Source organism: Ailuropoda melanoleuca, chromosome 8, assembly GCF_002007445.2.
Source record: "Ailuropoda melanoleuca isolate Jingjing chromosome 8, ASM200744v2, whole genome shotgun sequence".
In the NCBI taxonomy this organism is placed as follows: domain Eukaryota; kingdom Metazoa; phylum Chordata; class Mammalia; order Carnivora; family Ursidae; genus Ailuropoda; species Ailuropoda melanoleuca.
This window is the reverse complement of record NC_048225.1, coordinates 34,986,844-35,005,579: the sequence shown is the minus strand read 5'-3', so window position 1 is coordinate 35,005,579 and position 18,736 is coordinate 34,986,844. Positions and strand designations below refer to the sequence as shown.

The 18,736-nt window shown below is 38.3% G+C and overlaps 1 protein-coding gene across 3 annotated transcripts in view; it reads right to left on the bottom strand.

Moving 5' to 3' along the window:
• Positions 1-18,736, bottom strand: part of MTMR2 (myotubularin related protein 2) — a 117,681-nt gene that overhangs the window by 70,984 nt on the left and 27,961 nt on the right. For all 3 annotated transcript variants that reach the window (XM_002925711.4, XM_034666135.1, XM_011232938.3), the window contains one exon: positions 613-718. In XM_002925711.4, the coding sequence (XP_002925757.1) occupies positions 613-718 (106 nt within the window). The remainder of the gene's footprint in view (positions 1-612; positions 719-18,736) is intronic.

Sequence of the window (18,736 nt, the reverse complement as noted above, 5' to 3'; positions counted from 1 at the left end):
AGCTACAAGACCTTGAACAAATACAAGAATATTTAAACTATAATGAGACGTGTAGCAACTACAGCACAATATTTAAGTGACTTAGCTCCAGAAGTGGACTACATGAGCTAGAAGATTAGCCAGAGAATTTATTAGCGATGAGACTTTGGACATGTTATTAATCTCTATGAGTTATTATTATCCCTCGAATGGAGAAGAATACAGTCTCTACCTCACAGAACTGGAAGAAGTATTACAAGAGAGATTTCATTACAGGACTTAGAACAACACTCAGGACATGGTAAATACTCAAAAAAAGTTAGCTATTATTGGCCATCATTATGGGAGTAATCACAAAAATCGTTTATACCACAACAAAATCCATTAATTATCTTTTTGTAAAGAACATAAAAGTTATCAAACATAGAAATGAATTACACATTTTTCTTTTATAAATGAATAAGATTTCCAAATCTGCTGGTCTGTTCTGGGATATTTTATGAAGACTGAGGTCTTGGGAGACTACTCGATCGAGACCTCCTGCTTACGTAGTGCAAGGTTATACTCATAGTGTTGGCCACAAACAGCTAACAAAAAATACATCAGAATACCTCAGAAAAACAGCATACATACCCTCAAATCAGGAGAAAAGTTGTCCGCAGAAGTTGAAATGGAGTCCGATGATACCACAGAAGCTGATTTTGTATGCACTGAATTCTCTGAGTGAGAAGTGGAAGCACTACGAAATACAAAAGCACAGTATGTTTCAAAAAGGAGGGCTTTAAAAAACAATTTAAGAAATTTTACTAATTATAACGCCATTATTTATTAAAACTTCCATTGCCAACCAGTCCTACTTTGCCTATTCAAGCCTATTTCCAAATACTCATAAATTACAAACTCTCTACACCTGCAGGGTTAAGTGTTCTTACCACATCCCCTATGGAAAGACTTCCCCAGTACTCCTGAATAAACTCTGGGCTAATTCTTTCTTCTTATTCAACCATCCATTCATTCGTCCAATGAACACTGAATGACCCAATATACAAAACCATTATACCAGGCACTAAGATTTGGAGATAAATATAACCCTCGTGTTCATGAAGCTCACAAATGGTGGCAAAGACAGACAAGTAACTAAATGGTGTGCTGTGATAATGATTCCAACCCCTGTGAAACTGAATAAAGGAAGCCTCTTTTAAAATAGTCAGGAGGCAAAAAGGGGGAACTTTCACACCCTACCATTCTTTGCAGCCCTCTGCATTCCCAACAGGAAGAAGCCTATATTTTACTACCCCAGTAGGAGGAAGATTTTCTCCTTGCCTGGCAACAGCCCCGCCAAAGAGAGACTGTCACAACTCAGCCAAATAAAGCCACTACACTTCAGACAGTTTAGTCCAATGAATTTATAACTGCTCCTCTGAATGTCCCCTTTATGACATAAAAGTGCATTCCTCTCCTTTGTTCTCTGGAGTTGCCTATGGTTTTGCCATAACTTGCATGTCTCAAACTGCAATTCTGTTATTCCTGAATAAATCCATTTTGCTGGTAATATAACTGACAGCTTTACTTTCGAGGTTAACACACTACAAACACAGAGACAGAGACAGAAACAGAGAAAATGCACTGTGGCAAAAAGGTAAAGGAAGAACCCAACTTTACCCCGGAAGTTCAGGGAAGATTTTACAGAGAAGATGTTCTCTGAGCAGAGCCTTGAAAGATAGGAAATTGTCAAGCTGACAAACAAGTAAGGGAATACCAAAAACATACAAAGAGCACTGCAAAGATACAGAATAATCAAAGGGCTCAGGACACTTGAGAAAGTATAAGAGTTCAACATGGCCAGAGAAGCAGAACGGAAGTTATAGAAAGATGAGCTTGTCTTTGCACCTATATCTTTCCACTAAATCAAATTCTATATAAGCCTGTCTTAAATATCTACTTCTTCCATTCCGTTAAGTAATAACAATTTAATGAATTTAATTACCCCTAAAAGGGAGAACTGTGTCTTCATTTTCCACAAAATCTACCTCAGTGCCTATGTATACTGTTAACGTGTATTGTTTATTAAATTCCAAAACATAGTGACAATATACCCTTGCCACAAACTGAATGATTTACATCATTTCCTTTTACCAGTAAAATAAAGTTAAAATTATTTAAAGTAAAAAAAAAAAGTGGAAAAAATCTCACTTTGAATTGAAGCTTAAAGTTCTGATTTAAAAATATATTCTTCTGATTAAAATATATTCACTCCCAACATACTGAAAGTCTTCCTCACACCCAAAGTCAAAATCTTTCATTAGATTTTGATAAAATAATCCATCTTGAGATGTGGTACTTAAAAACCAGATTTTTGTTTTAAAATTTGTCCACCATAGGGGCGCCTGGGTGGCACAGCGGTTAAGCATCTGCCTTCGGCTCAGGGCGTGATCCCAGCGTTATGGGATCGAAGCCCCACATCAGGCTCCTCTGCTATGAGCCTGCTTCTTCCTCTCCCACTCCCCCTGCTTGTGTTCCCTCTCTCGCTGGCTGTCTCTATCTCTGTCGAATAAATAAATAAAATCTTTAAAAAAAATAAAATAAAATAAAATTTGTCCACCATAAACCTGCCTGTAACAATAACTAAGTTATCTACACAATGTGAAAATCATCTTCTCTAAAAGAAATTGTCACTTCATTTTCTCTTGCTACATTTTTAGGCTTTACTGAGGAGTGACTATTAAAGAAGAACTGTGGAGGACACATTAAGGGGTACAACATGATGTTTTGATATATGAATACACTGAGAAGCGAGTACTGCAATCAAGCTAATGTAAACGTCCATCACCTCACATCATTACTTTTTTTTTTTTTTTTTTNTTTTTTTTTTTTTTTTTTTTTTTTGGTGGGGAGAAAACTTGCGATCTACTCTTTTGGCAATTTTAAGTATACAATACAGTATTACTCACAATAGTCACCATGCTATACATTAGGTCCCTGGAACTATTCACTTTATATCTAATACTTTGTCCCTTTTGCTCAATATCTCCCCATTTCTCCCTTTTCAGATCTATGGTTTGAAAATATTTTCTCATATTCTGGAGGTCCCTTTTTCATTTTGTTGTTTCATTTGCTGTAGAGAAACTTTTTAGTTTGATATAGCCCCACTAGTTTATTTTTGCTTTTGTTGCCTGTGCTACTGATGTCAAATCCAAGAAACCATTCTCAAGACCAATGCCAAGGAGCTTTTCCCCTGTTTTCCTCTAGGATTTTTACAGATTCGGGCCTCACATTTAAATGTTTAAACCACTTTGGTTTGATTTGTGTGTATGGTATAACATCAGGGTTCAATTTCATCCTTTTGCATATGGATATCCATTTATCCAAAACCATTGTACATTCTTGGCATCCTTTTCAAAGACAAGTTGACTATATATGTGTGGTTTTATTTCTGGGCTCTCTATCCTATTCCATTGATCTATGTGTCTATTTTTTATGCCAGTACCATACTGTTTTGATAACTACAGCTTTGAAATACAGTTTAAAGATAGGAAGTATGATGCCTCCAGCTTTGTTCTTCATGTTCAAGACTGCTTTAGGTATTTGGGGTCTTTTGTGGTACCACAATGACTTTAGGATTGTTTTTTTCCATGAAAAATGCTACTAGAATTTTTAGAGAATGTGTTAAATTTGTACATCACTTTGGTCAGCATGGACATCTTAAGATTAATTCTTCTAATCCATTAACACAGGATAACTTTCCACTGATTTATGTCTTCAGTTTTTGCCATCACAGTTTTATAGATTGTACAATTCTTTAACCTCCTTGGTTAAATTTGTTCCTAAGTATTTTACTCTTTTTGATGCTACTGCAATGGAATTGTTTTCTTAATTTCTATTTTGGAGAGTTTGTTGTTAGTGTATAGAAACACAACTGATTTCCGCATGTTGATTTTATATCCTGCAACTTGCCTGAATTTATTAGTTTTAACAGTTTCTTGGTAGAGCCTTTGCAGTTCTCCATTCATAAGATCATGCCATCTGCAAAATGTTTTTGTTTTTTTTTTTAAGATTGATTGATTGATTGATTGATTGATTTGACACAAAGAGAGAGAGAGCACAAGCAGGGCGAGCAGCAGGCAGAGGCAGAGGGAGAAGCAGGCTCCCCACAGAGCAGGGAGCCCATAACAGGGCTCCATCCCAGGACCTTGGGATCATGACCCAAGCTGAAGGCAGAGCCCAACTGACTGAGCCACTCAGATACCCTGCAAAATGTTTTTATATATTCATACAATGTGAAAATTATCTCTCCCAAAAGAGACTCATTTTAAATGGATTAAAAACAGCATTCCAGGGGCGCCTGGGTGGCGCAGTCATTAAGTGTCTGCCTTCGGCTCAGGGCGTGATCTCAGTGCTCTGGGATCGAGCCCCACATCGGGCTCCTCCATTAGGAGCCTGCTTCTTCCTCTCCCACTCCCCGTGCTTGTGTTCCCTCTCTTGCTGGCTGTCTCTGTCAAATAAATAAATAAAATCTTAAAAAAAAAAACAGCACTCCAGTAGGAACACTTCATAATATTTTTTTCAAATGCAAACATACATTTATTTTATTAACTATTTCAAGGCACGGCAGTAGTTGTTTACACCCAACAACTTATAATATTACACAAAGGAGCAGTCATAAGAAATTCTATTATCTAGTTTTATAATGTAAGGACAGAGAAACTGACAGTCTGAGAACGTTTTCTTCCTTTCTTCTTCTTTTTTGTTGTTGTAGTCAACTTCTTAATTAAATACCACCTGTGTTAAAATAACAGGTAAAATAATCAACCTTTAGGCTTTTGAGAGACATTATTTGTTGCCTACTCCATATACATATATACCTCTTTTTTTCCTGACTTTGATTAAGGCAGTTTGTGCCCAGCCCAACATGACATATGCTTGCTTTTGGCTCCCTTGTGGTTAGGAGATCCATGTGACACAACTTTGGTCAATGAGATTTAAGAGGAACTATGTTAATAGTTACAGAAACCTTTCATTTTCATAATAAAGGTGAGCAGGAACAGCAGGCAAGCCCTTAACCTTTCCCATTTTCTCTTCATCGGAACAAGAATGTAAAGTTGTAGCCATCTTGTAAATATGACCAACATGCTGGCCTGTCAAGAACAGGGAGCCAATAACAGAAAGAATATAAAGTTCTCATGGTATCACTGAGCAGCCGAATCCACACCAATTCCCTACTTATGGAATTTTTTTATGTAAAAAAATTAAGTTCAATTTTTTTAAGATTTATTATGTATGAGGGGGCATGCACAAGTGGAGAGAGGGTGCAGAGGGAGAGAATCTTTAAGCAGACTCCCCTCCGAGCACGGAGCCCAACACAGGGCTCGATCTCACAACCTATGAGCTCATGACCTAAGCCAAAACCAAGAGTCAGATGCTTAACAGACTGAGCTACCCAGGCACCCCTGAAGTTCAATTTTTAAAATCACGGTAATGGAGTTTTATATTCCGTATAACCAAACACAATTCTAAATGATATGGCAATCAGCACCTCATAAAGTCTATTTTGGACAAGTTCAAATGTGCAATACTACTTTTTATACATATTACCTTCTGAGAGAAGATAAAATTAAAGGTAATAAAACACAATTCGGAATTACAGGTAATGTATTACTTAGAAAAAATAATTTTGACAGAGAAGATATAATAGCATGTCCCACTGAGAAAACAAAGGGTCGTTAAAGTCAAAGTATGAAGTAAATATATCTAAGGGAAATAAAATATCAAACAAAACTAGGTTGTGTAACTAATAACTTGCAGTCTCAGATTCAAAGAATCAGTCCTTCAAGCAGAAGTGAGGAAAACAGCTTTTATTTTTTTTTTTTTTTAAAGATTTTATTGATTTATTTGACAGAGATAGAGACAGTCAGCGAGAGAGGGAACACAAGCAGGGGGAGTGGGAGAGGAAGAAGCAGGCTCTCAGCAGAGGAGCCTGACGTGGGGCTCGATCCCAGAACGCCGGGATCACGCCCTGAGCCGAAGGCAGACGCTTAACCGCTGTGCCACCCAGGCGCCCCGAGGAAAACAGCTTTTAATTATTAACTTCCCTTTCCAGACATGCATAAACATGGGTGGTAGATATTATGACCCACTGTGTAATATGTGAATAAGCACTAATGTGTAATTCAATATAACCAGCTTACAAAAGGTTTTAAACGCCAGGCAAGCAAGGAGAGGCTGAAAGAGACGGGGGTAGGGTATATCCTAGTGCTGTTCTTGTGATGATGACAGACACATACGCATACACACAACGGAAGAACTACTCAAAGTTCTGCTATAAACAGGAAGCGCTGCCCTTTATGCCACTCGGACTGGAGGTGCCACAGACACTCTAGAACACAGAGCTCTATTTTCAGTTGTTTTTTCTTCTGTCAGATGGGCTCTCTGCATGCTTCTGATCGCCACGGGGCACTGGTACAATACAATCAATGTCCACTGCTCTTTTCCATCGCTCCCTTCCTTATGTTGAGGTCAGACTCTCTATGTTGATCTTTTATGAACTATTCCACAAACAAGCTCTGTATTTCCCTGAATTCACATCTTTGCTCATGCCATTCCAAAACAGAATGCCTCTTTATCCCCATCTATTTATTAACATCCTGCCGACTCTTTAAGACCCAGTTAAAAAGCAAGCTTTCCAAGAAGTCCTCCCCTGGTGTTCCAGCTGGAACTAAACTCTCACTCCTCTGCACTTTCACAGACTTCTGCCTATACTCTATAATTACACCTAACACTTTCCACATTAGACCAGAGTTCTTCGGTTACAAGGCCACCTCTTTTTTAAATTATAAACTGCTAGAGGATAAGAATCTTGTAACTGGCAAGGCATTTGAACTCGAAGCAAAGACTGCAGTCTGCTAACCTCATTAAGTAACCAATACCACTTTGGTCCTCACTTACCCTAGGCCCACAAACTTCACTGCAGTCAGTCCAAACATTCCTGCTATCCTTGTCATCCTCTGCAAAAATGCCAGACCTTCTTGTCTATGTGTTTCCTCCATCCATTTTCCCTGCTCAGGTCTTCTTTCAGCTACTAACTCTTCCTAATCTTTACACTGGAATCTTTATTTCAGAGTGACTCCAAAGCCTCACATCTTCAACTGAATTTTCCCTCCACCTCTCTGCCTCAGCTGACTCCTCCTCCCAAGAACCCACTCTGCTCCAGCATCTAACAAAACCCAAAGGTGAAACCAGCACTTCCACAGCTCCACTCTCTCATTTCTACATTAGTACTACTTTCCCATCTTCATGTGTAAAAGACTCCTTCTTCTTCTGGCATTTGCTGGAGATCCAGCTTCCTTGTTACTGTCATCCACCTATCTTTTAACTACTCCTCACTCACGCACTAAGGACTTCTTCAGTTGTCTTACTTTATCTTCTCCAAAGCTTCTCTCTGCTCCAAAGCCATCATTATGGGAATTTTAACATCCACAAGGATAAACCAGAAGCAACCTATCTCAAAATTCCTCAGTTCCTACACCCCTCATCCATATTCCCACTTCAGCAATATGCTTCTGTGGTCATACCCTGGACTTCATCATTTCTGGGAACTACTCAGTGTCTACAATCTTAAACTCAAGGAAACTAGTCTCTGTCCACAGACAGATGGTATCCTTTCCAAATATCTTACTTCCTTAACTTTTCCTTCATCTAATCTTCAACACGCTGGAGACAAATCATCCCTCAGCCCCTCCATTTGTCATTATCCTTAATGCTTTTCTGCTCTCTTTCTCCCTCTCGCTATCTCCCTATCTGACCTGAAATAGACTAGTATTTTATAATCTCTTCGGCAAAACTTCAACATCCTTATATCCTATTCATTGGCCATCAATGCTCTGCTAATCCCTAAATTTGGATCAATATATCTACCTTCTCTGCACTAAAGCTTACCTATTATGGAAGAGATCTTCAAACTGGGGCTCCTTAAGACTCACAGTTAGAAACATGAGCTAGGCCCATGGCAGTGCTCAGCAACCCATCACAACCAATCAATCCAAAGTCCTATAGAGTCCACCTCCCAATCAACTCGGATGCATCCGTTTTTCCATCCTAATTTTTACCGCTTAATTCAACACCTCTTACAGGTAAGACCACATCACCTGTCTCCTTTCTCCTACTCACCCAAAATAACACCCCAAACCAATATGAAAGTGATCCTTCAAAAACAGAGATCTGATTATATCATCCCCCAGACTTAAATTTTCAGTGATTCCTCAATCCCTCCCAAATTGAGCCCAAACTCCTGAACATAACACTTGAAGTCTTCCATAACCTGTCCCTTGTTCTACATACCTAGCTATAGCTTTAACTCATCTGAGCCATTGGGAATGGCTTGCAGATTCCCTGTATTTTTTAGACACTTCACACCTCTGCCCTTTGCTACCCCTGTTGATATTGCCTGCAACATCCTTCATAGACTTCCATCCCCTCTTTGCCCCTATTCATCCTACAGGCATGACTCTTTCTTCCTTGACTAAACACTGGATGTATTTTATCAGAATACCTGTGTACTTTATTGATTTAATCATCTATAAGCTCCTCTTCTCAAATATTGTTATTGTATACTATTCCAAGATTCTTCCTTTACCACAGATCATTTCACCTTCTTGCTCTCAATATGGAAAATGTCTGAAGAAAGAATATCTGGCACATGTGTTAGTTATTATTTATGACAAATGAATACTACTGCATATGTATTATCCCTCAAGTCACATTAGCTGCATAAATACAATTATAATGGCAAAGCTGCTGTGTCACCTCTTACTAATACTAGTTCGACTGTGACATATTACAAGTGAGAATATAAATTCCCCCAGTGACTATAACCAAAGATTTACTAAGGAGGAAAAAACAGCAAGAACTACAATTAAAGACCTGGTATTTACAAAATAAGAAGTAATTATGTCTTTTGGACAGTATTGTGTTAGAAGTATTAGAAAAATGAATATTATCATCACGATAAAAGCAAGCATGTTAGCACTATGAATGCCATTTTTTTTAAAGTAGGTTCCACACCCAGTGTGGGTGAGCTCAATGTGTGGCTTAAACTTACAATCCTGAGATCAAGAACTGAGCTGAGATCAAGAATCAAGGACACTTAACCAACTGAGCCACCCAGGTGCCCCACTGTGAATGTCATTTAAAAACGAAGTCTATCATTGCTAAGGACTGAATTGCACCCCCACCCCAAATTCTTTTTTAAGATTTTATTTATTTATTTGAGAGACAGAGAGAAAGAGATAGGGAGAAAGAGTACAAGTGGGGAGGAGAGGAAGAAGCAGGCTCCCCACTGAGCAGGGAGTCCAATGCGGGGCTCGATCCCAGGACTCTGAGATCATGACCTGAGCCAAGGCAACCGCGTAACCAACTGAGCCACCCAGGCGCCCCCCACCCCAAATTCTTATGTTGAAGTTCTAACCCCCAATGTGACTGTAATTGGAGACAGGGCTTTTAAGGAGGTAATGAAGGTTAAATGAGGTCATAATGGTGGGGTCCTAATCCAATAAGATTAGTGGCCCTATAGGAAGAAGAGAAAGAAAGAAAGCCTGCCTCCCTCTTTCCCCCATTTCCTCCCCTCCCCAACCCCCCCCCAACAATGAATGTACCTAGGAAAGAGGAAAGGTCACTTGAGGACATAGCAAGAAGACAGCCATCTGCAAACCAGTCAAAGAAAGCCCTCATTAGGAACTGAATTGTCTGGCAACTTGATCTTGGACTTCCCAGCCGCCAGAACTGGGAGAAATAAATTACTGTTGGTTAAGCCATCCTGCGGTATGCAGGAGCATTACATAATAAGAAGAACTGTTCCTAATTCTATCAGGTGTGATTATGAGATTATGTGAAAAAAATGTTTTTACTTTTTAAAGATGTGCACTGAAATATGTAGGAATGAAAAGACATCTTTTACTTCAAAAGAGTTCAGGAAAAAAAAGAACAAGAAAAGGAGATAAGCAAATATGACAAATTCTTAGGTAACTATTCAGGGTGGATGATGGGTAATCAGAGGCTTATTGTACAACTCTCTCTTTCGTGTGCCTTGAAAATTTCTTTAAAAATATAATAGCTTTAGAATTTTTTTAAAAAAGAAAAAAATACCAGTAATTTTAAGAACTCAGTATTTATTTGAACTCAACTACCAAGCTGTTGACAAGCAGCAGTCTTAAAAGCAGTGGTAAAAGATGGAAATATCACTAGACGAAAATATAATTGGCCTAGGTTATAGTTCTGACACCATCAAATAAAAAATGTGTGACCTTGGGCTTTTCTCCCAATTTCTTAAAAACAGCTCTAAGTGCTCTAGAAAGAGAATGTTGAGTAATTTGCCCAAAGTCACCCAGCTAGTAAGTGAAAAGCCAGCCTTGTCCATCTCCAGAGTAGGTAAATAAGAAGCAGAAGAAAAACACTTCTCTGAGAAGACTGTGAGTAGATGATGAATATTCATTCATTTGGCCTGTTTCTGTTTTCCAGAGAATTACATTTCCCAGAACTGTTTACCTCAACTTAGTAGATACTCCAATGCACAAACTAATTTCCAAGAAGAAACAGTTTGTATTTTCCTTTCTTCCTCCCTTTTCTTTCACATTGAATATAATTTTTATTTCCCATTTTCATGTCTCATTCTAGCACTAAAGCTTAGCTAAAGAAGCTGGAACCAGCTCATACCTACATTCACCTCAGAGATGTTAGTCTCATCTGTCCCTGCTATATTTTCAAATCTACAAGAATAACCCTCCTCAAGCATCACTCCAACAATTCCTTAGCGCTTGCATTTATTATGACAAAGGTGCTTATACAGGCACTCAACTGCCGCCAAACCGAATTCAATCTCATCGTCATAACTTTCAGAGTGTCAGAGCTCTCCACCATACCTAATTCTAGCTCATGCTTACATTCACTAAAGCTATACAAACCTGTTCCTTGCCACTGGTCATGAGAATCAGACTCTTCCCACTTTCTAATACGAGTATCTTTTAATTTACTCTCCAAATGTCTTTTCTGACCACCTGTGGTTTTTTAACTACCTTAATCTTCTGTTGAAGGTTCATTTTCCACAAGAAACCAGTCCTAAGTTATTCTTACTGGATCTTTCCACTAAATGTAGGCATTCCAACATCTTTGCATGTGTATTCAGTTATAGTTATGTATATACTGATACACTACGTTTATACTGATTCATTTTGCTCATACTGATTCATTATATAGTGCACATACTCCTTTTAAAGAAAGATAACAATTACCAAACCCTTACTATGTACAAAACACTGGGTTATAGAATAGCCTCCCCTTGAGAGTTCAGCTTTATAAGAGACATCATACCACATCAGCACATCAATACCATGAGAGGTACAAACAAGTACTAGGAGAAAAAGCTCAAAGGAAATGGAAATAATTTCAGGATTAGAGGAAAGCAAGAAATATATTAAAAAGAAGTATTTGAAATTGCTACTTCTACAGGTAAAATGGTCAAATATCAACTATTCCATATGGCTTAATGTGGTAAAATGAAGAAGACAGCAAAAATCTAGTTGGGTCTTTAAAGATTGTGAGGCACAGATCAGGGCTTTGCAAATCACAAGCATATGCATACATGAAAAGAAATTTTTAAAAAACAGCTTGGGAAAGTATAGGGCATATTTTGTGGACAATGAGTAGTTTACTCAAACGAAGTGGATAAAAGAGCAAAAAGGTAGCCTGGTGCCAGACTACTGACAATCCTAAATGCCAGGCTTAAAAGCCTTGCTAGGAAAAGGCAAGGGGCTCACAGTAAGATACCACTTCATGCCATCTAGGGTGGCTATAATAAAAAAGACAATAACAAATGTCAGCAAAGATATGGAGAAATTGGGACCCTCCTACACTGCTGGTGGGGCTATAAAATGATAAGAACCACTTTGGAGAACAGTCTGGCAGTTCTTTAAAATGTAAACAGAATTTCCAAATGACCCGCCAATTCCACTCCTAAATATATTCCAAAGAGAAATAAAAACATATGTCCACATGAAAGAACACATGAATACACATGAATGTACATGAATGTTCACAGCAGCATTATTCTTAACAGCCCAAGAGGCCAAACTAGTCAATGTCATTCCCTGCTTGAAACCCTCCAATGGCTTTCCACTTCTCTACCTCAAAGAGCCTTCAAATCATTACAGAATCTGTTCCCAATCGTCTTCAGCTTCCTTTGTGCATTTCTCTCTCTTCCTAGCTCTTCCTCAGTTCAATCGCACTGGTCTTGTTTGAGATCCTTAAATATGCTGGCCCCTCTACAGGGAGCATGGTTATGCCAAACTCCTTCTTGAGTTAAGTTTTCAACTGAAACATCACCTCTTCAGGGAACTCTGACCAGATGCCCCAGACCAGATCCCTCAGTAGTTGTTGGCTCATAGCACTTTATGTTTTTAGTTCTTTCTACCTATGAAATCCTGGTCTTACATTTCTTTTTAAATGTTGATTAACATCTATGTCCCCTAAGACCATACAGTTCAAGATAGAAGGAACCATATCAATTTTGCTCACTATTCTGTTCCCAGGACCACAGGGCAGGCACTCAGGAAATATTTGTTGAATTAATTAATGACTGAAAGAATGAATGAGAATGATCAAAAGACTGGATTATTCTAATCAAATTCATCAGAGGCCAGACTAGAATATCCAAGACAAAACGAAAAAGAAACTTGGTAAAGGGAGGGAGGGGACAGAAGAAGGAGAGAGAAAGATAAATGATCTCATTTGCCTTCTGGAGTTACTGTGTATATATTATTTTATATATCATAGTGTCCCATTTCCATTTAAACACTTCTTAGCACACTGGGGCAAACATTTCCTTAAAGAGATTATGTCTTAAGTGAATGACAAATAATCCTTAACTGCCAGGAATTGGTTTGCAGCTATGTGTTATTTCCATTGGGATGGTTAAAAAAAAATAGTTGGGAATTCAAAAACCAGGATTTTAGTACTATCCAGCTAACAACAGCATCCTTGGCAAAATGACTTACTCCCCACTCCCCATCACAGTTTCATTATCTGTGAAAAGTAACAATTAGACTATTTTAGTGGTGCTTTTTGGTGGTTCTCTACTTCTCTGAGAATCTCAAAGCTATTCTCTTATTTGTTTTCAAGGTCAGGGACTTTGAGATAAAAAACTGGCCTATATGATCCCCTTTTTTTAAAAAACATTTTATTTATTTATTTGAGAGAGAGAGGATGCACACGAGCAGGCAGAGAGGCAGAGGGAGAAGCAGACTCCCCACTGAGCACCAGACCCCAACAGGGGGCTCAATCCCAGGACCCCGGGGATGACCTGAGCTGAAGGCAGATGCTTAACCGACTGAGCCACCAAGGCACCCCTTAGATGATCCCTTTTAGTCCTAATGTAGTCTACGGCTTCTGAAATGAGTATTCTACCTTGCGCTATATCCATACAGTATCCAAATAAATACTGAAAAATTAAATTGACTGTCCACAAAATGTATGTGTGTGTGTTTGTATCTATCTATATTTTCTAATTCTATAATCACAGCCTTAGTCTTAAATATGAAGTTAATACTCACACAGTAGAAATATTCTAATAGTGTATTTCTTACAATAAAGTCTTTAAGAGAATATTTGTGTATAATAAAATCAAAGGGAAACTAAGTGCAATAGCTACACTTATTTCAGGAGTTCTGGGCTATCATTGTGTAAATTCAACACCCCTGCTTATAGGTAAACAGAAATGACATCCTATCAAGAAATATAAGCTACAATTTCTTTAAATATTTTTGTTTTCGTATTGAGTGATTTTACCAGAAACTAGATCTTTTAAAATGCATTAGAAAAATATTCTAATTTAGCTAAGTAATGATTCTTCTTCAAATTTATTACATTTAAAATACATATGTGTAATAATTAAGGGAGAAGACCCCCTAAAATATATATATATATGTATGTATATATACACACATATATATATATATTTTTTAGGGGGTCTCCTCCCTTAATATACACACATATATATATATAACACATATATATATATAACCAGCTCAGTAACTCTTCTCTCTAAATTAATTTCATCACATTGAACCAAAACAGAGAAATATAAACTCAATTGACTCGAGAACATCACCCTTGCCAGTGCCCAACATGGTCATGCTTACAAGGCTTCTTATTCTATGTTGTGCACATTTACCCTAACCTTGTGTTGTGACCTCAGGTCACTGCAACTTGGTATTAGCTTCAGAGGCCTGACTCATTTGGAGTACTCCTCCGCCAAGGTGAAAAATGAAAACGTATGATTTGGAGTAATTTTGGCACTTGGGTTTCTGACAGCACACTCATTTTTCTTTCGAACGCCACCTGTGGTTTTCCTTCACAAGTCTCTTTCCAAATCTGCAGATCATTTTCCATTTCTTACGAGGTTCACTACCCTCCACATCACAACAAAGTGTCTATCCTCACTGGCTCCATTTTCTCAATACCCACTCACTCCTTAATCCCTAGCCATCTGGCTTCTGCCTCTAATGAATCCTGTAAAATGGCTCTTTCTGTGATTACTAATGATCCAATTGTAAAAAAGAAAAATTTTAAATGTTTTAAAATGCTCTTTTCTCAATTCTGATACTACAAATTCTCATCTCCTTTCACTAGCATATGGTTTTGGTTATCTCATATCTCAGGTGAAGAGCAATCAATACTCTTGAGCACCCAATATACTCAAGGTCCTACTGTTTTAGGAACTCCTCAAGGTACAGAGATAAATAACAAGCTCCCTGCTTCAGCTGACTTTTCACTCCAATGCACTTAATTCAAGTATGTACACACACACACACACACACACACACCCCACAATGTAGAATAAGAAAAATGAATGAGAGGGACACCTGGGTGGCTCAGTTGGTTAAGCATCTGCCTTTGGCTCAGGTTATGATCCCAGGGTCCTGGGATCAAGTACCGCATCAGGCTTCTAGCTCAGCAGGGAAACTGCTTCTCCCTCTGCCTGCCGCTCCCCCTGCTTGTGTGCGTGTGCATGCTCTCTCTTCTTCTCTCTGACAAATAAATAAACAAAATCTTAAAAAAAAAAAAAAGAAGAAGAAAAAGAAAAATGAATGAGAGAGAAAGAAAGCACTTAGAGGTTTGGAATTGTAAAGCTCATATACAGCTTTAATTTATGGGCTTGAGAAAGGTTTTATGAAAGAGATGGTATCTGAGGTTAGCCAAAATATAGAAGAGATTCAACACCTTCTCAACAATTTCACTAAGCAAAGAAACAGTGTGAAAAAGAAAACAAAGTGAGAAATTAGGGGATATTAAAGCTATTGCAAGACATAGACCACTTTGGTTGGAGTACAGGATACTTACAACACACAATTAGAAATAAGCCTAAAATGTTAGGTTTTGATTAGATCATAGAAGGTCATGACAAATAAGTGGATATCTAGATATTCAGTTCTGAAAGCAGTGAGAAGCTACTGAAAGTTTCTGTGTTTTATTTTTTTTTAAAGATTTTATTTATTTATTTATTTATTTATTTATTTATTTATTTGACAGAGAGAGAGAGACAGCCAGCGAGAGAGGGAGCACAAGCAGGGGGAGTGGGAGAGGAAGAAACAGGCTCCCAGTGGAGGAGCCCGATGTGGGGCTCGATCCCAGAATGCCGGGATCACGCCCTGAGCTGAAGGCAGATGCTTAACGACTGTGCAACCCAGGCGCCCCAAAAGTTTCAGTGTTTTAGAAAGATTATTTTAAGAACAGGTCAAAGAACAGATGATAAGGGCAGGAAAATCTATTAGACCTCCCCAAGTCACAGGAACTAAGGGCCTAACCTAGCAATAAAAATGAAACGTGAGTAGATGCAAGGGACACCATGGAGACAGAATCAATAGAACGTGGCAAAGAACTCAACATGATGAAAAAGGGAGAGAAAAGGGTCAAAGTATGATCCAAGTCTTGCTGACTCAAAAACCAGTGTGCCAAAATAGCAAAAAAGAAAAGGAGGTAGTATGGCAAGCTGAGAGTTCCATCTCGAAATTTTTAAGATTGAGGTGGCCTCAAGATATCCACAGGGAAAGCATGCAGCACCTCATACACTAGTAGGCCAAAAGGTTTCAGTTAGATTTTACCGGGCCATGCATTTGTTCATCCGTTCGTTCATTCATTCATTCATTCATTCATTCGGGCAGTGTTGAGCTACTGCTTACTCAGGGTTGGATGGGTGCACTGGGACAATACATGTGATACAGCCATCTTTCCTGTACTCCCAATCTGTAGCCTCAGAGGGAAGGCAAACTCCTATTTAACTACCTAGGAATTGATTGTGATGAATGCTATTAGGGCAGTTAAAAAAATACTATAGGAGAATAAAGGAAGAAAAGATTCAATGTGACTGGGAAAGGTTGAGGACGACCTGAAAGATGTGTCATTTCCGAGGTACACTGCCCTGTCAGTAGGATTTGATGGTAGAGCAGAAGAGGGAAAACATCCAAGACAGAGAACAGCATAAACAGATGATTTGGGGAAGCCAGTGTGACTGGCTCTGTGGGTAGGGGTGGAGGCAAAAAAGGCTGAACTATGTTTCATGAAGAAACCTGGAACTATGTTTCATGAAGAAACCTGCAGACTCCATTCTAGAGGCAGTGGGAGGCCATCTAACATTTCTCTCTCTCTCTTTTTTTTTTTTTTTTTTTGCAAGTATAAGGGTTTGGTCTTTATTGGGTGTGTTGTTACAAAACGACCTATGTTTTGGTTTTTTTGGTTTTGGGGGTTTTTTTATTTTTTTTATTTTATAATAATTTTTTTATTATATTATGTTAGTCCCCATACAGTACATCCCTTAGTTTTTGATGTAAAGTCCCATAATTCATTACTTGCGTATAACACCCAGTGCACCATGCGATATGTGCCCCTCCTTAATATCCATCACCAGCCCATCCCATTCCCCCACCCCCCTCCCCTCTGAAGCCCTCAGTTTGTTTCTCAGAGTCCATAGTCTCTCATGGTTCATTCCCCCTTCTGTTTATCCCCATTCTTCTTCCCTTTCTTCTCCTACCAATCTTCCTACTTCTTAGGTTCCATAAATGAGTGAAACCATATGATAATTGTCTTTCTCTGATTGACTTATTTCACTTAGCATTATCTCCTCCAGTCCCGTCCATGTTACAGCAAATGTTGAGAAATCGTTCTTTTTGATGGCTGAGTAATATTCCATTGTATATATGGACCACATCTTCTTAATCCAGTCATCTGTTGAAGGGTATCTCGGCTCCCTCCACGATTTAGCTATTGTGGACAATGCTGCTATGAACATTGGGGTGCATATGGCCCTTCTCTTCACTACATCTGTATCTTTGGGGTAAATACCCAGGAGTGTAATTGCTGGATCACAGGTAGCTCAATTTTTAACTTTTTAAGGGACCTCCACACTGTTTTCCAGAGTGGCTGTACCAACTTGCATTCCCACCAACAAATGTTGGAGAGGATGTGGAGAAAGGGGATCCATCTAACATTTCTAAGAAGTGTTATATATTCCTCTGTAGTTAGAGGGCAGGAAAAATTGGGGGGAAAAATTCTACAGAAACTTAGTTAATAGGTTACTGAATTAGATCTTAATGGACAACTGAAATAGGCCACAAAATGACAAAAATAGGAAATACAGAAAAAAAAGTCTGAATGAGATATGTGGAAATATGCACTAGATTGTGATGTGTTGATGTTGTTGAATCCAAGGTTCTCACAAAATACCCACATGAATGTGTTTATCAAGTAAGTGGCAACACAAGACGTTTCCAGTTTTCACATTCCCTGGAGAGGTTACAGCTACATTTACTTAGCTAAATCCACGAAACTCAATCATGTAGCCTAGGAAGAGCATATACAGCCAAAAGTGATGTGAGATTTAGTGAGTGGAATTACATGTATTTTCACAGAATAGAGACTGGAGTAGTAGTAGAGAGGTAAAGTATGGGAAAAAAAATAAATGGAAAAATAAAAAGAAATGTTTAGTGAAAGCCAAGAAGAGTGTTTTAAAACCAATAGTTAAGAGTACACAACACTAGAGAGTAAAGGAAAATAGAAAAATCCAATGGATTTATTAATATAAGTTAAATCAATTACTACGTCACCATGGTCTATATAATGTTTTAGCAACAAAAATCTAGTATGACTCAGGAACCATATGATCTTCTCAATTGATGCAGAAAAAGCATTTGACAAAATACAGCATCCTTTCCTGATTAAAACCCTGCAGAGTGTAGGAATGGAGGGTACATTTCTCAATCTCATAAAAGCCATCTATGAAANTTCTCAATCTCATAAAAGCCATCTATGAAAAGCCTACAGCAAATATTATTCTCAATGGGGAAAAGCTGGAAGCCTTTCCCTTAAGATCAGGAACACGCAAAGATGCCCACTCTCGCCACTATTACTCAACATAGTACTAGAAGTCCTTGCAACAGCAATCAGACAACAAAAAGGGATAAAAGGTATCCAAATCAGCAAAGAAGAAGTCAAACTGTCTCTCTTCGCAGTTGACATGATACTCTATATGGAAAACCCAAAGGAATCCACTCCCAAACTATTAGAAGTTATAGAGCAATTCAGTAATGTGGCAGGATACAAAATCAATGCCCAGAAATCAGTTGCATTTCTATACACGAATAATGAGACTGAAGAAAGAGAAATTAGGGAATCCATCCCATTTACAATAACACCAAAAACCATACGTTACCTTGGAATT